Source organism: Paramisgurnus dabryanus, chromosome 24 (genome assembly GCF_030506205.2).
Source record: "Paramisgurnus dabryanus chromosome 24, PD_genome_1.1, whole genome shotgun sequence".
NCBI classification, from domain to species: domain Eukaryota; kingdom Metazoa; phylum Chordata; class Actinopteri; order Cypriniformes; family Cobitidae; genus Paramisgurnus; species Paramisgurnus dabryanus.
The window spans coordinates 12,382,828-12,407,062 of record NC_133360.1 but is presented as its reverse complement, the minus strand read 5'-3'; the positions used below and the strand labels follow the sequence as shown (position 1 = coordinate 12,407,062).

General features: G+C 40.7%; 1 protein-coding gene across 1 annotated transcript in view; it reads left to right on the top strand.

Moving 5' to 3' along the window:
* Nucleotides 1-24,235, top strand: part of ncanb (neurocan b) — a 202,654-nt gene that overhangs the window by 163,799 nt on the left and 14,620 nt on the right. The window contains exons 11-12 of the mRNA XM_065246007.2: nt 5,980-6,138; nt 23,659-23,741. Coding sequence (XP_065102079.1) covers nt 5,980-6,138; nt 23,659-23,741 — 242 coding nt within the window. The remainder of the gene's footprint in view (nt 1-5,979; nt 6,139-23,658; nt 23,742-24,235) is intronic.

The following is a 24,235-nucleotide window of genomic DNA, read 5'->3' as shown; positions in this document are numbered from 1 at the left end:
GGTTATTTTACCATTTATTATATTATGTCATCGTAACTAATGTTTCTTACGTGTAACCAAACAGTGTTAAAATCCGTAAAAAATTCGGGGAGTTATGATTATTGTAGTTGGGGTTACACCTTCCTCAATAAAAAGAAATGCAGGGGGTGCATTGGGGACCCATCCAAAATGGCGGCCCTGCTGATACGTCAGCTTCAATAGGCAGTGTCAGTATGAGGCGTCTACGTATATAATATCTATGATAGTAACTAGGGGTGTGACGGATCACAAAACTCACGGTTCGGATAACATTACGGTTTTTGAGGCACGGGTCGGATAATTTTTCGGATCAGCAAAAAACAGGGTGGGAAAAATCGGATAACAAATAAAGAAATTACAAACATTTATACAAAAAAACAAAGTTGCACATTAAGTAAGGTCTAAAATTTGCATTAGGGACAGAAATAGAATAAAATGAATAATAACACTGTATTTATTGTATGAATTACATATAATCTTATTTTGTAGAGCTACCAAAGGGATTTTTTCTTTGTCTTGGGCTGTTCAATTTACATTAATGACAAAGATTTAAAGGTATTGCGGAGGATTTTCTTTTTCCGGGTGGATCATCAAGACTATTGGTCCTCCTAGTTGTTAATCAGGAGTGTTGCGCATTTGCATTTTTTTTAAAAGTGGAGAAGGCGGTTCTTTTCTAAAATTCGAGAAGTTCCTCCGCTACACCTTTAAGTAGGTTAATTGAGGTTACTGTCTCTTTAAGATAAGCACGGACTCATTTCTGCCTAATCTATACATAAACTTAAGATATAAACAAATGTTTTCATTAGAAAAGAATATGGTGGAGATCATTTTGTTTGTATGTGCCATGTCAAGAACATAAAGATTTTATGTTATCTTGCATTTTGAAACGCGTTTCTCTGTGCGTGCACTACTGAGTGCACTTAAATGCGCGCACACACAGACGAGGGCGAATTCCAAATGGTGCAGCATAAACAGTCTCCCACATAAAAACGTTACGTTGTTTTTCATTGCTCTATTGGCCAAATGTATTTTAATGAACTACAGTATGAGACACAGTAGCGCAACTCTCTATAGTTTACACATCAAGAGTTCAGGGGCCTCATTTATCAAGCGTTCGTACGCACAGAAGTGTGCGTAAAGTGTGCGTAGGAACAGTTTTACGCAAAGTGTGGAATTTATCAAATTGCACTTATACGTAGAAATGTGTGTAAATATACGCACACCTCGGAGTATGCGTACGCAGAGCATCTAGTGGTAGAATAGCGATACTACACAGGACCGTCCATCCCCAGCGTTAAAAGAACACTTTGCCTATTTATTATCCACCCCAAGGTGTTAAAAATGATTACTGTTAATAAAGTAACTGCAAATCAGTGTTGAAGTTAATTAATGAAATTAGTGTCTAACCCTATATTAGAAAGCTCCGTCAAATGCTTGACACACTGGCTTATCTTGCATTATTGGAAGACTTGGCAAATCATCCATTCCGCCGGGAGAGCTTTTTCAGAGATCGCGCCGATGATGCTGGTTATGCCGCTGTCCAGTTCTGTCATTGTCTGTCCTCCTATAGATTTCACGTCGGTGTGCTGTGACGCGTTTTTTTTTTTTTTTTGGCTGATAATTTAATGTCAAACCACTTTTTTATTTCTAGAAGTGTTCTCATACCCAACGGAATTAAACTCACTGGTGACATGTTCCCATGCAGATTTGTTTTCTTTTGTTAGTCATTCCTCCCGTACTAAGTGAACCAAACAGATGTGTTTTTAACCTCATCCACCAGTAACTCAATTTCTGTGTCTGTAAAGTTCCTCTTTTTCGCTCTCTTTGCCATTATTGCGATGAGGGAAAAAGCACAACCACGTGACTTATAACGGGAGGTGTTGTCACCATATATGGTTCATTGGAGGCGTTTCGGAATGCAAATGACCATGAACGTGCACGAGCATGGTGCTTAAGAACAAGTGGGATTTATCATCAAGGATTACTTACTGATGTGCGTACGAACCCCGTGCGCAAGTTTGATAAATCCCGATTTTTTTGTACTTAGGCACATTCTAAATTTCATTCGTAAGTACAAATATAGAACATTTTCTACGCAATGTTGATAAATGAGGCCCCTGATCTTTAAAGGGCATAGGGATGATCACGTCTGATTGGAGTTTGACAATTGCACGTGCATCTGTGCATACAGAAAGCTGCTCACTTATCGCCTTTTTGTGGTTAAATTGTTTAAAATCACTTGAATGTTATCATTTGCAAGCCTTTGAAACACACCAAGTCATTTTATGTTTTCCATTTCTTTTCCCTACTGTACCGAAACTGAACCGAAAAAAAAAAAAACGAAGTACGTACTGAACCGTGAATTTTGTATGTCGTTACACCCCTAGTTTGAATGATATGCAAATTTTTTCAGTATATGTTGAAAAAAAATTGCACTGTAAAATACCGTTATCAGCAAGTGGTAAAGGTGATTCAGTCAGGTTGAGTATAAGGATAACACGAAAACCTTCTCTAGCAAATGGCCTGTTAAAGGATTAGCATGAAGGACAAATTGGAAATCTTAGCTACATCATCCGAGACAGAATGAGGTAGCTAAAGCATTACTTTCAACACTAATCTTCAATATGAACAGTTTCGTCTCACTACTCAGCACAGATTACCCTTCATATGTCTCCTCTCCTCTTGTGTTTACCTCCTCCACGTTTGCTAAAAGCAAAAGCATGTTCTTCAAAAACAAATTCCTCCCACCCTTTTCAAAATCAACCCCTCTGAATGTATCGTAATGAGGAGCGCCTAAGCCAGGGAACTAAAATATCATGTCGTGATGGGGATAAATGACCCAATCACTCAATTGGAAGCACTTGCCCTTTTTATTTTTAACTGCCGCTCGTTCAATTTGCTGAATATTAATCACACAACACGTGCCGACCCGTCACCGTGTCACACTTGAGAAGAGCTCAGATAAGCTACTGTATAAATATCCGAGCATGCATACAGTACAGTAGACAAAAATGAACTCTTAATGCCGTTGGTCATTTTTGACAAATGTCAGCAGTGAAATTGGTTTAATGTAAAAGCAAAACATGCATGTGAACAATATCATCAGCTTTGAAAGCTTCAAAGAGAAGTTGTAGCTTCCTCGTGGCTTTGGGGTAAAAGCTCACAGGCGGAGAACCGGTGACAGCTGTTCATTCCTCAGCTCTCCGACTCTAAATGCAGGCAAGGAGCCAGGGTGTGCCAATGGTGACTTGTAATGCCTCCAGCATCTCTATTCTTCTTGCAACCGGAGATAAGAGAGCAGGCTCGGCTGGAGCGAGCCAATTTGGATGCGTTCCCACTGTATTACAATGTACCTTCGACAGTGCAGTCAAACTGTTTATCGATGGACTGGAGAATAGAGGGGTCGGTCGTACACCATGTGGTACCTCTTTAACATGCGACGCTAAACACAGTCTGCTGTTTTTCCTTTTCCGTTCTCGCAACGGACTGACTTTTGATGCGCAGCAAGCGTCTGCTTTTCACCGGCTTTCGAATCTTAAACAGCCGAAAGAAATAAATGCAATCAATGTGGACAGTTTGCTCACCAAATACATGTTGTTTGGCTTTATACACTCACCTAAAGGATTATTAGGAACATCATACTAATACTGTGTTTGACCCCCTTCCTTAATTCTATGTGGCATTGATTCAACAAGGTGCTGAAAGCATTCTTTAGAAATGTTGGCCCATATTCATAGGATAGCATCTTGCAGTTGATGGAGATTTGTGGGATGCACATCCAGGGCACGAAGCTCCCATTCCACCACATCCCAAAGATGCTCTATTGGGTTGAGGTCTGGTGACTGTGGGGGCCATTTTAGTACAGTGAACTCATTGTCATGTTCAAGAAACCAATTTGAAATGATTCGAGCTTTGTGTGCATTATCCTGCTGAAAGTAGCCATCAGAGGATGGGTACATGGTGGTCATAAAGGGATGGATATGGTTAGAAACAATGCTCAGGTAGGCTGTGGCATTTAAACGATGCCCAATTGGCACTAAGGGGACTAAAGTGTGCCAAGAAAACATCCCCCACACCATTACACCATTGCATTAATGAGAAATTGAACAGGTGTCCCTAATAATCCTTTAGGTGAGTGTATGAACCTTTCAAAACGATGCATGCTAATCATTTTTTGTTTTGCTTCGGTTGTGCTTAGGCCAGTGGCCTCATGCCTACGGCTCGCTAGCGTTATATTGCTTAGTTAGTGAGTCGAATGTATACAATAGCTAGTGCTATGTTTAGTTGAATAACAACATCATCCGCCGGGGAAATGAAGTGTGGTGTTTCTGTCAAGCTGTGTGGTGCATCTAGCCTCAGCAGCAAATAACAGCAAGTCTGTTTTTCCCCAGATAAGAGAAAGCTACTGAAAATATATGAGAAAAGATCACAATGTTTTTGTTACTGGCAAGATTCTCTTCTCTTTAAGGTGAATCGCAACATATTCCTCTGAACATTCTTGCGTTTTTGATCTCCATGTAATGCCAACATGTGCCTGCAGAGGTTATAACAAACAGATAGCATGTTTTTAAATAAAAGAGGATGTTTTATTTCTTTACAATGGCTGTGTAATATTATACCTATCAGGTATTTTGTGGGCCGTTCACACTAAGTGAGATTTTCAGTGAGAAAGGGTGACCTGACTTACCCAATCACGGCTAATGTTTACATTATTTTTAATTGTGATATAGTGTATGAGATACTGTACAGTGTTACAAAAATGATCAAAAATAGGTCCCAGGCTGTCACTGAGACGTTACCTTTTCAAAGAGTACACTTTTGCACCTAAGGAGTTCATATTAGTACCTCATATTAGAGGTCTTCTCGGGTCCAAAGAAATGTACCCGACCCTAAATGACCCGAATCACTTCATACCCGAACCCGACGTGCATAAATGAAAAAAATTGAAAGAAAGACCCGACCCGAGACAAACCCGAGAAAATTAGACCCGAGTCCGACCCGAACTAGTGAAAAAATTTTTTTAACCCTACTGGAACCGAATGTAAACGGCACTGACGTGTGTGCATTCTGCAGACCCACGCGCAGCAGTCAGACAGAAAGAAACTCCGGTGGCCTTGCAACCAATTTTGCGAGCTGCTCCATTCGTTTTACTTTGTTATCTGACGACGACACCAACGTAACCGCTAAAATGTACATTTATAATTGACTGACATGTTTGTCTCAACGAAAATGAACCTTCCGACAACCACACAATGTTCATGAATCGGGCAGTTCATACAAACTAGGCTAAGTTATAAAACCTTCAACCTCTTATGCACACACACACATGAACATTTTACAGATTATCTATTCTTTGTGTGCCCAGACATGGTAAATTCCCAAAAGGGTAAGAAAGAGAGTGTTCTGACAGCTATGTGACAGGGCTTAATTAGCCGTCGCACGTAGCGTCGGAGGACATTTCACTAGATTGTTGTCGTTTGAATAGATTAAGATGGTTTTTTGCTAATGCTAAGCCGCTCATGCTTACAGCCATGGATTAGCAGGACACCAGCCAGAGGGTCAAATAAAACACAGACGTGTCACTAAAGTTGACACTGGCGTGGGCTGGTATGTGTGTGTATGTGTCTGAGATTAAGAGCTCAAGGACTTTCTATCGCATCCTGTCAGCAACAGAACAGTAGTGGAGTCCAAACGTCCAAGGCCAAAGTGAAAACAGGGGATTTGTTTTCTATTTTAACCCCAAAGTTAAAGAATAAAGTATGTGAATGATGGAGATTTATTATACTGTAGATATGATATAATGAGTGGATGATGTCATAAAAAGTTTTTTTAGAGTGAAATAATCTGTAATTTATGTTAATAATTTACCTTTCACTTAGATTCTATTATAAAGATGGATTAAACTTCACAAACACAAAATAAAATCTCTCCTCTATAACTTTCTGCATATCTCTTTCACAGACACAGAGGGTTGCGAGCACAGCTGGAGGAAGTTTCACGGTCACTGCTACAGATATTTTACACGCAGGCACACCTGGGAAGATGCAGAGAAAGACTGCAGAGAACACAGCGGCCACCTGGCCAGCATCCATTCCACACAAGAGCAGGACTTCATTAATGGTCAGTATCTGTTCAACACTGACATCTGACTGCACCTTATGGTATAATATCAATGGGCCATTAAAGTATAGCTGTTTGCAGTAGAAAAAAGCTTGTCATCTAGATCAGGGGTTTTCAAGCTTTATGATGCCAAGGACCCCCAAATATGATAAAACTGTTGTGAGGGACCCCCTACCTAAAATAAATATAGCTATTTATGTGTAACGAATGTATAATTGGCTACATTAGTGTAACCTTACTGTATGCTGGATGTATAAACATGCACTGTAAAAAATGACTTTCTTATTTCTTAGTATTTTTGTCTTGTTTTCAGTACAAATATCTAAAAATGATTAAAACAAGCAAAAAATCTACTAGTGGGGTAAGAAAAAAATTTTATTTAAGAAAATGTCAAGAAAAAATTTTCTGTAACACTTGAAGGTGTGTTCATAAGACTGACATGACACCTTTATAATCATGACATGACACGTACTATAAACATGAAGGAGATTTTATGCATGTTTATGATGTCATTAAGTGTCATTTGTTCAATTATGTAATTTTTAATGCAAAGATGACATTGTTTGAAATGTCTTTGTTATTACAACTTGACATAAATCTGTCATAAACATGACATGGCAGAATAATTATCAATTTTATATATATATATATATATATATATATATATATATATATATATATATATATATATATATATATACAGTCTTGTTCAAAATAATAGCAGTACAATGTGACTAACCAGAATAATCAAGGTTTTTAGTATATTTTTTATTGCTACGTGGCAAACAAGTAGGTTCAGTAGATTCTCAGAAAACAAATGAGACCCAGCATTCATGATATGCACGCTCTTAAGGCTGTGCAATTGGGCAAGTAGTTGAATTAGTTGAAAGGGGTGTGTTCAAAAAAATAGCAGTGTGGCATTATATTATTATATACCTTATATATTTATACCATTATATATTAATACCTTTACAAAATGCAACAGACACGTCAAAATATTATATATACTTAACTTTATGTATGTGCACAATACATAAAAAACTGACAACTAACAGAACTTGTTCTTCCTCACACCGAGCGTTCTGACATTTTCTGACACAGAAGAAAAAACTAACAAAACATTTAATTAATTTAATTTAATTTAATTAACTGTTTTCCAGCAATATGGACCCAACACTGCATGGTTTATTGCACTGTTTTTATTTAATTTTAAGTGAATCTGTCTCCAAATGCAATAAAATATCATTTTATTAATTTTAATTATTATTATTATTATTTTTATTATTATTGGATTATTGATTTTATTTCTTAAACACATGGAGAAAACTTTAAATAACCCATTATGAACTAAAGAATATTCATGACGCTGTTATAAAACTTTTTGACAGAGTAGTAACACTTTATGACATTTTAATTTTAAAAATTATAATTTTTTTTAATTAGGGCCCGAGCACACCAGGGTGTGAGGACCCTATTGTTTTTGCTCCGTTTATTAGGGCCCGAGCACACCAGGGTGTGAGGACCCTATTGTTTTTGCTCCGTTTATTATTATTATTAGGGCCCGAGCACACCAGGGTGTGAGGACCCTATTGTTTTTGCTCCGTTTATTATTAGGGCCCGAGCACACCAGGGTGTGAGGACCCTATTGTTTTTGCTCCGTTTATTATTATTATTCTTCTTTTTCTTCTTCTTCTTCTTCTTCTTCTCCGAAATGGATCACATTTTTGAAGGCCTAAACATACCCGAAAACTCATGAAAATTTGCACACGCGTCAGAAGTGGCGAAAATTTACATGTAGTATAGACGTCAGAAGTGGGCGTGTAAAAATGGCTCGATAGCGCCACCTGCAAAATTTCAAGAGAACAGCCCCCCCACTACGAAAAACTTACAGATACGAAATTTGGTAGGATCATCTATTACTCCAAGACCTACAAAAAAGTCTCTTGGAGCTAAGCTCTAAACCCCACAGGAAGTCAGCCATTTTTAATTTTCTCTGTCATTTTTAGACATTTCCAAGCGTCGTACTTTAACGAACTCCTCCTAGAGATTTAATCCGATCATCATCATATTTGGTCAGTATCATCTAAAGGCCTTTGCGATGCTAAATTGCGGAGCTTTTGACTTTTCATTGGAGGGCGTGTCCGTGGCGGCCTGGCAAAGTGTAATGTTTCGCCATGAAACAGGAAGCTGATGTAATTCAGGCATACATTGTCCGATCTGCCCCTGACTTCACACGTTTGATAAGGGTCCAGGCCTGAACACATCAACATGGCATAATTCAGTAACACTCATAGCGCCACCTAGAGGCAGCAGGAAATACCATGTTTGATGCTGTGACTTACTGCTCCTAGGTATTTAACCATATCAACATCATATTTCACCAGTGTAATCTCAAGACCTTGTGTGATGATAAAAAGCAACGACCTTGACTTTTCATTAAAGGGCGTGTCCGTGGCGGCCTGGCAAAGTATCGCTAATTGAATCGCATTTTGACAGGCTAAACAAGCTCAAAAAGTTATAAAACGTTGCACACACGTCAGAAGTGGCAAAAATTTACATGTGGCATAGGCGCCAGAAGTGGGCGTGCAGAAATGGCTCGATAGCGCCACCTGCAAAATTTCAAGAGAACAGCCCCACCGCTACGAAAATCCTACAGAAACGAAATTTGGTAGGGTCATATATCACCCCAAGACCTACAAAAAAGTCTCTTGGAGCGAAGCTCTAAACCCCACAGGAAGTCAGCCATTTTTAATTTTTGCTGTGATTTCTGTGCAAATTTTGTCATTTCCAGGCTTCGTACTTTAACGAACTCCTCCTAGAGATTTTGTCAGATCGTCATCATATTTGGTCAATCTCATCTAAAGGCCTTTGCGATGTTAAATTGCGGAGCTTTTGACTTTTCGTTGGAAGGTGTGTCCGTGGCGGCCTGACAAAGTTCAGCGTTTTCGCCATGAAACCGGAAGTTGTTATAACTAAGGCATACAATGTCCAATCTGCCCCACACTTCACATGTTTGATAAGAGTCTTGGCCTGAACACATTTCAATGCCAATATTCAGCTTCAGTCCTAGCGCCACCTAGAGGTAGCAGTAAATGCCTTGTTTTACGCTGTGATTCACTGTTCTCAGAGATTTAATCAAATCATTATCATATCAGGTGAGACTGATCTTAAGCCCTTTGCGATGATAAATTGCGAAGATCTTGACTTTTCGTTGAAGGGCGTGTCCGTGGCGGCCTCGCAAAGAGTGATGTTTCTCCATGAGAAAGCTGTTGTAACTCAGGCATGCAATGTCCGACCTGTCACAGACATCATACGTTTGACAAGGGTCCTGGCCTCAACACATCAATGTTACAACAATCAAATACAATCATAGCGCCACCTGCTGCACAAAGGAGGTGTGGCACTTCAAAGTTCCTTTGAATATCCGCCTATATTTACCCACTGAAATTTCAATCCCCCTGGTTCATTGCTTTACTAAGGCCATAGAGTGGCGGTGCACATGCGTGCGAGGGCCCTTCCATCACTGCTTGCAGTTTTAATTATTATTCTTATTCTTCTTCTCCGAAATGGATCGCATTTTTGAGGGGCTAAACATACTCGAAAACTCATGAAAATTTGCACACGCGTCCGAAGTGGCGAAAATTTACATGTAGTATAGGCGTCAGAAGTGGGCGTCTAAAAATGGCTCGATAGCGCCACCTGCAAAATTTCAAGAGAACAGCCCCCCCACTACGAAAAACATACAGATACGAAATTTGGTAGGGTCATATATCACCCCAAGACCTACAAAAAAGTCTCTTGGAGCGAAGCTCTAAACCTCACAGGACGTCAGCCATTTTTAATTTTTGCTGTGATTTCTGTGCAAATTTTGTCATTTCCAGGCTTCGTACTTTAACGAACTCCTCCTAGAGATTTTGTCAGATCGTCATCATATTTGGTCAATTACATCTAAAGGCCTTTGCGATGTTAAATTGCGGAGCTTTTGACTTTTCGTTGGAAGGTGTGTCCGTGGCGGCCTGACAAAGTTCAACGTTTTCGCCGTGAAACAGGAAGTTGTTATATAACTAAGGCATACAATGTCCAATCTGCCCCACACTTAACACGTTTGATAAGAGTCTTGGCCTGAACACATTTTAATGCCAATATTCAGCTTCAGTCCTAGCGCCACCTAGAGGTAGCAGGAAATGCCTTGTTTTACGCTGTGATTCACTGTTCTCAGAGATTTAATCAAATCATTATCATATCAGGTGAGACTGATCTTAAGCCCTTTGCGATGATAAATTGCGAAGATCTTGACTTTTCGTTGAAGGGCGTGTCCGTGGCGGCCTCGCAAAAAGTGATGTTTCGCCATTAGAAAGCTGTTGTAACTCAGGCATGCAATGTCCGACCTGTCACAGACATCATACGTTTCACAAGGGTCCTGGCCTCAACACATCAATGTTACAACAATCAATCACAATCATAGCGCCATCTGCTGCACAAAGGAGGTGTGGCACTTCAAAGTTCCTTTGAATATCCGCCTATATTTACCCACTGAAATTTCAATCCCCCTGGTTCATTGCTTTACTAAGGCCATAGAGTGGCGGTGCACATGCGTGCGAGGGCCCTTCCATCACTGCTTGCAGTTTTAATTCTTCTTCTTCTTCTTCTTCTCCGAAATGGATCGCATTTTTGAGGGCCTAAACATACCCGAAAACTCATGAAAATTTGCACACGCGCCAGAAGTGGCGAAAATTTACATGTAGTATAGGCGTCAGAAGTGGGCGTGTAAAAATGGCTCGATAGCGCCACCTGCAAAATTTCAAGAGAACAGCCCCCCCACTACGAAAAACTTACAGATACGAAATTTGGTAGGATCATCTATTACTCCAAGACCTACAAAAAAGTCTCTTGGAGCTAAGCTCTAAACCCCACAGGAAGTCAGCCATTTTGAATTTTCTCTGTCATTTTTTGACATTTCCAAGCGTCGTACTTTAACGAACTCCTCCTAGAGATTTAATCCGATCATCATCATATTTGGTCAGTATCATCTAAAGGCCTTTGCGATGCTAAATTGCGGAGCTTTTGACTTTTCATTGGAGGGCGTGTCCGTGGCGGCCTGGCAAAGTGTAATGTTTCGCCATGAAACAGGAAGCTGATGTAATTTAGGCATACATTGTCCGATCTGCCCCTGACTTCACACGTTTGATAAGGGTCCAGGCCTGAACACATCAACATGGCATAATTCAGTAACACTCATAGCGCCACCTAGAGGCAGCAGGAAATACCATGTTTGACGCTGTGACTTACTGCTCTTAGGTATTTAACCATATCAACATCATATTTCACCAGTGTAATCTCAAGACCTTGTGTGATGATAAAAAGCAACGACCTTGACTTTTCATTAAAGGGCGTGTCCGTGGCGGCCTGGTAAAGTATCGATAATTGAATCGCATTTTGACAGGCTAAACAAGCTCAAAAAGTCATAAAACGTTGCACACACGTCAGAAGTGGCAAAAATTTACATGTGGCATAGGCGCCAGAAGTGGCCGTGCAGAAATGGCTCGATAGCGCCACCTGCAAAATTTCAAGAGAACTGCCCCGACGCTACGAAAATCCTACAGAAACGAAATTTGGTAGGGTCATATATCACCCCAAGACCTACAAAAAAGTCTCTTGGAGCGAAGCTCTAAACCTCACAGGAAGTCAGCCATTTTTAATTTTTGCTGTGATTTCTGTGCAAATTTTGTCATTTCCAGGCTTCGTACTTTAACGAACTCCTCCTAGAGATTTTGTCAGATCGTCATCATATTTGGTCAATCTCATCTAAAGGCCTTTGCGATGTTAAATTGCGGAGCTTTTGACTTTTCGTTGGAAGGTGTGTCCGTGGCGGCCTGACAAATTTCAGCTTTTTTGCCATGAAACAGGAAGTTGTTATAACTAAGGCATACAATGTCCAATTTGCCCCACACTTCACATGTTTGATAAGAGTCTTGGCCTGAACACATTTCAATGCCAATATTCAGCTTCAGTCCTAGCGCCACCTAGAGGTAGCAGGAAAAGCCTTGTTTTACGCTGTGATTCACTGTTCTCAGAGATTTAATCAAATCATTATCATATCAGGTGAGACTGATCTTAAGCCCTTTGCGATGATAAATTGCGAAGATCTTGACTTTTCGTTGAAGGGCGTGTCCGTGGCGGCCTCGCAAAGAGTGATGTTTCTCCATGAGAAAGCTGTTGTAACTCAGGCATGCAATGTCCGACCTGTCACAGACATCATACATTTGACAAGGGTCCTGGCCTCAACACATCAATGTTACAACAATCAAATACAATCATAGCGCCACCTGCTGCACAAAGGAGGTGTGGCACTTCAAAGTTCCTTTGAATATCCGCCTATATTTACCCACTGAAATTTCAATCCCCCTGGTTCATTGCTTTACTAAGGCCATAGAGTGGCGGTGCACATGCGTGCGAGGGCCCTTCCATCACTGCTTGCAGTTTTAATTAGGGCCCGAGCACACCAGGGTGTGAGGACCCTATTGTTTTTGCTTTGTTTATTATTAGGGCCCGAGCACACCGGGGTGCGAGGACCCTATTGTTTTTGCTCGGTTTATTATTATTATTATTATTATTATTATTATTAGGGCCCGAGCACACCGGGGTGCGAGGACCCTATTGTTTTTGCTCGGTTTATTATTATTATTATTATTATTATTATTATTTATTCTTCTTCTTCTCCAAAGTGAATCGCATTTTTGAAGGGCGAAACATGCTCGAAAACTCATGAAATTTTGCACACATGTCAGAAGTGGCGAAAATTTACATGTGGTATAGGCGCCAGAAGTGGGCGTGTAAAAATGGCTCGATAGCGCCACCTGCAAAATTTCAAGAGAACAGCCCCTCCGCTACGAAAAACGTACAGATACGAAATTTGGTAGGATCATCTATCACCCCAAGACCTACAAAAAAGTCTCTTGGAGCGAAGCTCTAAACCCAACAGGAAGTCCGCCATTTTGATTTTTTGCCTTGATTTTTGTGAAAAATTGGTCATTTCCAGGCTTCATACTTTAACGAACTCCTACTACAGATTTAATCCGATCATCGTCATATTTGGTCAATCTCTTGTAAAGGCCTTTGCGATGTTAAATTGCGGAGATCTTGACTTTTCGTTGGAGGGTGTGTCCGTGGCGGCCTGACAAATTTCTGCATTTTCGCCATGAAACAGGAAGTGGCTCTAACTCAGGCATACAATGTCCAATCTGCCCCACGCTTCATACGTTTGATAAGAGTCTTGGCCTGAACACATTTCAATGCCAATATTCAACTTCACTCATAGCGCCACCTAGAGGCAGCAGGAAATACCATGTTTGACGCTGTGACTTACTAGGTATTTAACCATATCAACATCATATTTCACCAGTGTAATCTCAAGACCTTGTGTGATGATAAAAAGCAACGACCTTGACTTTTCATTAAAGGGCGTGTCCGTGGCGGCCTGGCAAAGTATCGCTAATTGAATCGCATTTTGACAGGCTAAACAAGCTCAAAAAGTTATAAAACGTTACACACACGTCAGAAGTGGCAAAAATTTACATGTGGCATAGGCGCCAGAAGTGGGCGTGCAGAAATGGCTCGATAGCGCCACCTGCAAAATTTCAAGAGAACAGCCCCGCCGCTACGAAAATCCTACAGAAACGAAATTTGGTAGGGTCATATATCACCCCAAGACCTACAAAAAAGTCTCTTGGAGTGAAGCTCTAAACCTCACAGGAAGTCAGCCATTTTGAATTTTTGCTGTGATTTCTGTGCAAATTTTGTCATTTCCAGGCTTCGTACTTTAACGAACTCCTCCTAGAGATTTTGTCAGATCGTCATCATATTTGGTCAATCTCATCTAAACGCCTTTGCGATGTTAAATTGCGGAGCTTTTGACTTTTTGTTGGAAGGTGTGTCCGTGGCGGCCTGACAAAGTTCAGCGTTTTCGCCATGAAACCGGAAGTTGTTATAACTAAGGCATACAATGTCCAATCTGCCCCACACTTCACATGTTTGATAAGAGTCTTGGCCTGAACACATTTCAATGCCAATATTCAGCTTCAGTCCTAGCGCCACCTAGAGGTAGCAGGAAATGCCTTGTTTTACGCTGTGATTCACTGTTCTCAGAGATTTAATCAAATCATTATCATATCAGGTGAGACTGATCTTAAGCCCTTTGCGATGATAAATTGCGAAGATCTTGACTTTTCGTTGAAGAGCGTGTCCGTGGCGGCCTCGCAAAGAGTGATGTTTCGCCATGAGAAAGCTGTTGTAACTCAGGCATGCAATGTCCGACCTGTCACAGACATCATACGTTTGACAAGGGTCCTGGCCTCAACACATCAATGTTACAACAATCAAATACAATCATAGCGCCACCTGCTGCACAAAGGAGGTGTGGCACTTCAAAGTTCCTTTGAATATCCGCCTATATTTACCCACTGAAATTTCAATCCCCCTGGTTCATTGCTTTACTAAGGCCATAGAGTGGCGGTGCACATGCGTGCGAGGGCCCTTCCATCACTGCTTGCAGTTTTAATTATTATTTATTCTTCTTCTTCTCCAAAGTGAATCGCATTTTTGAAGGGCGAAACATGCTCGAAAACTCATGAAATTTTGCACACATGTCAGAAGTGGCGAAAATTTACATGTGGTATAGGCGCCAGAAGTGGGCGTGTAAAAATGGCTCGATAGCGCCACCTGCAAAATTTCAAGAGAACAGCCCCTCCGCTACGAAAAACGTACAGATACGAAATTTGGTAGGATCATCTATCACCCCAAGACCTACAAAAAAGTCTCTTGGAGCGAAGCTCTAAACCCAACAGGAAGTCCGCCATTTTGATTTTTTGCCTTGATTTTTGTGAAAAATTGGTCATTTCCAGGCTTCATACTTTAACGAACTCCTACTACAGATTTAATCCGATCATCGTCATATTTGGTCAATCTCTTGTAAAGGCCTTTGCGATGTTAAATTGCGGAGATCTTGACTTTTCGTTGGAGGGTGTGTCCGTGGCGGCCTGACAAATTTCTGCATTTTCGCCATGAAACAGGAAGTGGCTCTAACTCAGGCATACAATGTCCAATCTGCCCCACGCTTCATACGTTTGATAAGAGTCTTGGCCTGAACACATTTCAATGCCAATATTCAACTTCACTCATAGCGCCACCTAGAGGCAGCAGGAAATACCATGTTTGACGCTGTGACTTACTAGGTATTTAACCATATCAACATCATATTTCACCAGTGTAATCTCAAGACCTTGTGTGATGATAAAAAGCAACGACCTTGACTTTTCATTAAAGGGCGTGTCCGTGGCGGCCTGGCAAAGTATCGCTAATTGAATCGCATTTTGACAGGCTAAACAAGCTCAAAAAGTTATAAAACGTTGCACACACGTCAGAAGTGGCAAAAATTTACATGTGGCATAGGCGCCAGAAGTGGGCGTGCAGAAATGGCTCGATAGCGCCACCTGCAAAATTTCAAGAGAACAGCCCCGCCGCTACGAAAATCCTACAGAAACGAAATTTGGTAGGGTCATATATCACCCCAAGACCTACAAAAAAGTCTCTTGGAGTGAAGCTCTAAACCTCACAGGAAGTCAGCCATTTTGAATTTTTGCTGTGATTTCTGTGCAAATTTTGTCATTTCCAGGCTTCGTACTTTAACGAACTCCTCCTAGAGATTTTGTCAGATCGTCATCATATTTGGTCAATCTCATCTAAACGCCTTTGCGATGTTAAATTGCGGAGCTTTTGACTTTTTGTTGGAAGGTGTGTCCGTGGCGGCCTGACAAAGTTCAGCGTTTTCGCCATGAAACCGGAAGTTGTTATAACTAAGGCATACAATGTCCAATCTGCCCCACACTTCACATGTTTGATAAGAGTCTTGGCCTGAACACATTTCAATGCCAATATTCAGCTTCAGTCCTAGCGCCACCTAGAGGTAGCAGGAAATGCCTTGTTTTACGCTGTGATTCACTGTTCTCAGAGATTTAATCAAATCATTATCATATCAGGTGAGACTGATCTTAAGCCCTTTGCGATGATAAATTGCGAAGATCTTGACTTTTCGTTGAAGAGCGTGTCCGTGGCGGCCTCGCAAAGAGTGATGTTTCGCCATGAGAAAGCTGTTGTAACTCAGGCATGCAATGTCCGACCTGTCACAGACATCATACGTTTGACAAGGGTCCTGGCCTCAACACATCAATGTTACAACAATCAAATACAATCATAGCGCCACCTGCTGCACAAAGGAGGTGTGGCACTTCAAAGTTCCTTTGAATATCCGCCTATATTTACCCACTGAAATTTCAATCCCCCTGGTTCATTGCTTTACTAAGGCCATAGAGTGGCGGTGCACATGCGTGCGAGGGCCCTTCCATCACTGCTTGCAGTTTTAATTATTATTCTTATTCTTCTTCTCCGAAATGAATCGCATTTTTGAGCGGCTAAACATACTCGAAAACTCATGAAAATTTGCACACGCGTCAAAAGTGGCGAAAATTTACATGTAGTATAGGCGTCAGAAGTGGCCGTCTAAAAATGGCTCGATAGCGCCACCTGCAAAATTTCAAGAGAACAGCCCCCCCCCCTACGAAAAACATACAGATACGAAATTTGGTAGGATCATCTATCACCCCAAAACTTACAAAAAAGTCTCTTGAAGCTAAGCTCTAAACCCCACAGGAAGTCGGCCATTTTGAATTTTTGCTGTGATTTCTGTGCAAATTTTGTCATTTCCAGGCTTCGTACTTTAACGAACTCCTCCTACAGATTTTATCAGATCGTCATCATATTTTGTCAATCTCATCTAAAGGCCTTTGCGATGTTAAATTGCGGAGCTTTTGACTTTTCGTTGGAGCGTGTGTCCGTGGCGGCCTGACAAAGTTCAGCATTTTCGCCATGAAACAGGAAGTTGTCATAACTAAGGCATACAATGTCCAATCTGCCCCACACTTCACATGTTTGATAAGAGTCTTGGCCTGAACACATTTCAATGCCAATATTCAGCTTCAGCCATAGCGCCACCTAGAGGTAGCAGGAAATGCCTTGTTTTACGCTGTGATTTACTGCTCTTAGAGATTTAATGAAATCATCATCATATCTGGTCAGACTGATCTTAAGCCCTTTGCGATGATAATTAGCGAAGATCTTGACTTTTCGTGTAAGGGCGTGTCCGTGGCAGCCTGGCAAAGTGTGATGTTTCGCCATGAAACAGGAAGCTGTTGTAATTCAGGCATACATTGTTCGATCTGCCCCAGACTTCACACGTTTGTTAGGGGTCCCGGCCGGAACATGTCAATATAACAATAAACAGGTACATTCATAGCGCCACCTACTGCACACAGGCGTTGTGGCACATAAATTTTCCTTTGAATATCCACCTATATTTACCCACTTTAATTCTTATCCCCCTGGTTCACTGCTTTACTAATGCCATAGGGTAGCGGTGCACATGCGTGCGAGGGCCCTTCCATCGCTGCTTGCAGCTTTAATTATTATTAGGGCCCGAGCACACCAGGGTGTGAGGACCCTATTGTTTTTGCTCCGTTTATTATTATTATTCTTCTTCTTCTTCTTCTTCTTCTTCTTCTTCTCCGAAATGGATCGCATTTTTGAGGGCCTAAACATACCCGAAAACTCATGAAAATTTGCACACGCGTCAGAAGTGGCGAAAATTTACATGTAGTATAGGCGTCAGAAGTGGGCGTGTAAAAATGGCTCGATAGCGCCACCTGCAAAATTTCAAGAGAACAGCCCCCCCACTACGAAAAACTTACAGATACGAAATTTGGTAGGATCATCTATTACTCCAAGACCTACAAAAAAGTCTCTTGGAGCTAAGCTCTAAACCCCACAGGAAGTCAGCCATTTTGAATTTTCTCTGTCATTTTTTGACATTTCCAAGCGTCGTACTTTAACGAACTCCTCCTAGAGATTTAATCCGATCATCATCATATTTGGTCAGTATCATCTAAAGGCCTTTGCGATGCTAAATTGCGGAGCTTTTGACTTTTCATTGGAGGGCGTGTCCGTGGCGGCCTGGCAAAATGTAATGTTTCGCCATGAAACAGGAAGCTGATGTAATTCAGGCATACATTGTCCGATCTGCCCCTGACTTCACACGTTTGATAAGGGTCCAGGCCTGAACACATCAACATGGCATAATTCAGTAACACTCATAGCGCCACCTAGAGGCAGCAGGAAATACCATGTTTGACGCTGTGACTTACTGCTCTTAGGTATTTAACCATATCAACATCATATTTCACCAGTGTAATCTCAAGACCTTGTGTGATGATAAAAAGCAACGACCTTGACTTTTTATTAAAGGGCGTGTCCGTGGCGGCCTGGCAAAGTATCGCTAAATGAATCGCATTTTGACAGGCTAAACAAGCTCAAAAAGTCATAAAACGTTGCACACACGTCAGAAGTGGCAAAAATTTACATGTGGCATAGGCGCCAGAAGTGGGCGTGCAGAAATGGCTCGATAGCGCCACCTGCAAAATTTCAAGAGAACAGCCCCGCCGCTACGAAAATCCTACAGATACGAAATTTGGTATGGTCATATATCACCCCAAGACCTACAAAAAAGTCTCTTGGAGCGAAGCTCTAAACCTCACAGGAAGTCAGCCATTTTAAATTTTTGCTGTGATTTCTGTGCAAATTTTGTCATTTCCAGGCTTCGTACTTTAACGAACTCCTCCTAGAGATTTTGTCAGATCGTCATCATATTTGGTCAATCTCATCTAAAGGCCTTTGCGATGTTAAATTGCGGAGCTTTTGACTTTTCATTGGAAGGTGTGTCCGTGGCGGCCTGACAAAGTTCAGCGTTTTCGCCATGAAACAAGAAGTTGTTATAACTAAGGCATACAATGTCCAATCTGCCCCACACTTCACATGTTTGATAAGAGTCTTGGCCTGAACACATTTTAATGCCAATATTCAGCTTCAGTCCTAGCGCCACCTAGAGGTAGCAGGAAATGCCTTGTTTTACGCTGTGATTCACTGTTCTCAGAGATTTAATCAAATCATTATCATATCAGGTGAGACTGATCTTAAGCCCTTTGCGATGATAAATTGCGAAGATCTTGACTTTTCGTTGAAGGGCGTGTCCGTGGCGGCCTCGCAAAGAGTGATGTTTCTCCATGAGAAAGCTGTTGTAACTCAGGGATGCAATGTCCGACCTGTCACAGACATCATACGTTTGACAAGGGTCCTGGCCTCAACACATCAATGTTACAACAATCAATTACAATCATAGCGCCACCTGCTGCACAAAGGAGGTGTGGCACTTCAAAGTTCCTTTGAATATCCGCTTATATTTACCCACTGAAATTTCAATCCCCCTGGTTCATTGCTTTACTAAGGCCATAGAGTGGCGGTGCACATGCGTGCGAGGGCCCTTCCATCACTGCTTGCAGTTTTAATTATATTTGTACCACTGTAGTTGACGTAACAAAAAATATTAATGTCGCTTTTATAAAACTATATGACAGAGTATTAAGACTTAATGACATTTTAATGACAATTTCAATTTGTATCAGTGGTAAAAAGGTATGTTGTCTTGATAATGTCAAGTTGTCATAACAAAGACATCTTAAACAATGTCATCTTTACATTAAAAACTGAACGGATGACTTTTTTTAAATTCAATTCAATTCAATTTTATTTATATAGCGCTTTTCACAATTGTTAATTGTTGCAAAGCAGCTTTACATGAGTAGATGTAGAGGAGAACACAGAAAATCAATAGATAATATAAGAAGTAGAATATAGCGGCTAAGGTTAAACCGTACAAGCGAGCGTATTAATAATGTAACGTATACAGTAAAGTGCTAAGTTAAGCCAAAGTTGGCAAACTCTCCCTGGGATGAAAAAAACCCCAAGGAGAAAACCCGGTGGGAAAAACTCCTAGAAGGACAAAACCCTTGGGAGAAATGAATATATATTTATATATAGACACGGTAGGGATAGGAAGCGTGTAAGCAGATTAAACTGGTTCAGCCGGTGGTCGTTGGTCGCGCATCGGCTGGGCATCACGTTAAACACAAATTTACTTAAATTGTATATTTTTGGTGTAAAAACTAAACTAAAACAAGACAAAAATACTAAGTAAGAAGGTTTTTTTGCAGTGTGAAGAGATTTTCAATTCAAATGTATTTGTAATGCAGCAGCTTTACAAGGAATCCTGCCTTATAAACCTCAATAAATGAGATAAAGGGGACTGTAATAAGATAAACACTAGAAAGATACAAAGAAAATATAAATTATTTTAAAATGTGTATTTAGCAAGAAATGAGAGATAAGCACCTAATAAATAAATAATTTCTTTCTTTGGCTTATTTCTTTGAAAAATTCTGGGGACCACCTAGAACCTCCTGGAGGCCCCTTGGGGGTCCCCGACCCCAGTTTGAAAACCCATGATCTAGATCAGTGCTTCCCAATTCTGGTCCACAAGTACCCCCTACCAGAAACTTTTAGATGTCTTCTTATACAAAACACCTGATTCAACCTATCAGCTTGTTAGGGAGGCATGGTAACCATTCTGGACAGAGGCTGATGAGTTAAATCAAGTGTGTTAAATAAGGGGGCATCTAAAACATTCTGGGAGGGGGTACTCAAGGACCCAGATTGGGAAACACTGATCTAGATTATAAAAATGGCTAAGACATTGGGAACAGCAACAATTGCAAAAGCAGGTTAATCGCTTAACAAATGTATTAGTCTCATTATTTCAAAGGCTATCCAGCATCATGAAGTACTTTAATGCAGACTCTTTCCTTTTCAGAGGGTTCCCAAGGATTTTGTACAGGAGTAATGAATGTCAAAATGAATTTGCGTTTTTATACGCAAATTTTACTCAGCACATTCAACTTCTCTCATGAGTCAGAAACAAATTAAGCATAACGTTCAACCATTAAAACATATTTTTATATTAAGGACATTAAGTATGTAAATATAATCAGGCATTTGTTTAAAAAATAATAAAGTGCAATACAAGTACAAATAAATGTCTTGTACTACTCTGGGTAATCATTGTTTGTTTCACCTAATTAGCTTTAAACTCAAACTACTTAAAATAACCTAGATTTATTAATAGCTAGCTATGTAATTAAAATAAATGGCAGGACTGCTGACCTTTCCTGCGATACTAGTAGCGTTATCTTGACTGCTTTCAGTCCAGGGTAATGACACTCGCTGTGGCTTCTCACAGCAGGCTGTCTGTCGCCGTCTACCCCGTCTGCATGCAGAGTTCCCGCGCTCACCGAAAAGTGTGTTTAATCGCCTCGAAAATGGACATCTCCACCCCTGCAATAAAAGGGGGCACAACCATTATAAAGATTAATGGGCCCTGTAATGATGTTAATCAGGAACATCGTGATTGAAATTCCATTAGATCCACACCCAAAATGCATCTTGGGGGCGATCTGGCTTGGGCACGAATCGTGATTGTGATAACACAGAGCGCTCCCAATAGCCCTCTAATGTAAAGCGTGTATGAACTAGTCGAATTGAAGCATTGCTCACCGAGTCCGGTGACACTGAAGACCCTTAACATCCGTCTCGAGCAATCTGATAAAGTGGGCGGCTGAGACGAATTGCTGTTTACACCTTCATCTTCAATGACCGTTTCGCTGCTGTAAGACTCAAATTAAGTCAGCAGCTGCTTGAGTTGGTTTATACCAGGGGTCACCAACCTTTTTGATAGCAAGGGCTACCACAATGGATAAAACAATCTGGAGGGCTACTTTTTGATATAGTCTACTCAAAACGTTTTTGTTTTACTTGTTGATATGTTTAAGTATTGTTTAACATGTTAACATACATAAACCAAGCCAAGCTAATATAAACAAATATGTAATAAATAAATATTACAATTGAGACTATTAATAGAATGTGATTTGGCGGGCACCTCACAGACTCTGTGCAGGCTACCACGTTGGAGACCCCTGGTTTATACTGTAGCTCAACCACCGTGCTCCAAAAACCAGATTGACCACCTTAAGCAGGGATCTGGTTTGCCGCTGTCAAAATCAACCGTGAGAATTTTTGAAAGTGGCTTGTGTGATTGCATAGATATACACTTACCTAAAGGATTATAAGGAACACCTGTTCAATTTCTCATTAATGCAATGGTGTAATGGTGTGGGGGATGTTTTCTTGGCACACTTTAGGCCCCTTATTGCCAATTGGGCATCACTTAAATGCCACAGCCTACCTGAGCATTGTTTTTGACCATGTCCATACCTTTATGACAACCATGTAACCATCGAGCAGGATAATGCACACAAAGCTCGAATCATTTCAAATTGGTTTCTTGAACATGACAGTGAGTTCACTGTACTAAAATGGCCCCCAAAGTCACCAGATCTTAACCCAATGGAGCATCTTTGGGATGTGGTGGAACCGGAGCTTCGTGCACTGGATGTGCATCCGCGAATCTCCATCAACAAGATGCTATCCTATCAATATGGGCCAACATTTCTAATGAATGCTTTCAGCACCTACATAGAATTAAGGCAGTTCTGAAGGCGAAAGGGGGTCAAACACAGTATTAGTATGGTGTTCCTAATAATCCTTTAGGTGAGTGTATACACTAGATGTCGCCTTGGGGTTCTAAGCATGCGTCAAAACTGCCGCCATCTTGGAACAGGGGTCTTGTCATAGGAAGTAGCTAGCTGCTATCTCCGCCTGTACTTTGAATTCATGGACGATGCCGGACTTTTGTGCTGCGTATGGATGTTAGGCCTACAAGTTGCGGAAGGGCGCCACCTAGTGGATAAAAGCGATATTGCGGAAAGATGGAAAAACTCATCATTGGCGGGGAAGCGTTTTCTCTTTATTGAAGAGATATCTCGTCAATGGCGGGGAAAGAGTTAAAAGTCCTTCACAAAAATTATCTCCGCTTTCGATCAAAATTTGGTGTTTTTGAAGAAACCTACCCATATATGAGAGGTGATAAAAGAGAACTAAATTTTTGTTTGTTTGAAAGCAGCGGGTCTGTTCTTTCATTTGATATATTGTATGTTTATATATTTAAAGAAGAGCATTTTCTGTGAGGCATTAAACTTTTGTGAAAATCATGAAAAATGCTGGCGGGGAAAGAGTTAATGCCAAATGTGAGCTTAAGTCATAGGCACTCATTTCATTTTTGCCAATGGCTGCTCGGCCCAACATCACACAACGCTTTGTTCGCTAAGCAACGGCAGACGCTACAGGAGCACCCAAGCACTTTGGAAAGGAGGTGGAAAGCAGTGCAATCGCGTTTTTCCGTGCAGTATTCAGCTTATTTATTTATTTAACTCCAAGATCCACCAATCACAGAGGCTCCTGAATTTCAAAAGTGTTTTTGATTCAAATTAATTCACAGGATTGGCGCATATGGTTTTAAGTCATATGGATTTGAATTATGTTTTTGCATTAACTTATGAAGAGTAAAGAAATGTGTGTTGTTACATTAATGCAGAAACATTGTTTTTAAATTGTGCTTTGAAACAGGTATGAGTCATGAGAACACGTGGATTGGTCTGAATGACAGAATGGTTGAAGATGACTTCCAATGGACCGATAATATGGACCTGGTGAGATTTTAGCACAACTTTTACATTCGATAAAGTGTCTGCTTTTAACACTGCTTTAGTGGTGAATTGTGTCACTAACATCTATGGTATCATTGAGAGGGACAAACAAAAACGTGTCCACTACACATGGCTTTACACTGGCCAGTGGCCCACACATTTTGTCTTGGGTATGAATTCAAGCAACAGCCCTGGACAAAGTAATACAGCGAGAATGACTATGAAGAGTGCAAAAGATGGTACAATTCATGCAAATGTGTTTAGTAATATTGTTCATATCTATTGTTAAACATAAAATGAATCACTTTGTCTTACAAGACAATGGTAATGTGGGGAATATGCTCAGAAGGATTATGCAAATACTAGCGGATGTCTCTTTTGAACTTTTCTTAAACCATTTAAAAAACCCAACAAGTTATACAATGAGTATAAGATAACAGACCCATTAGGTGGATATGGAAACGCATTTGCTATGCATTGGATATGTAGCTACGCTA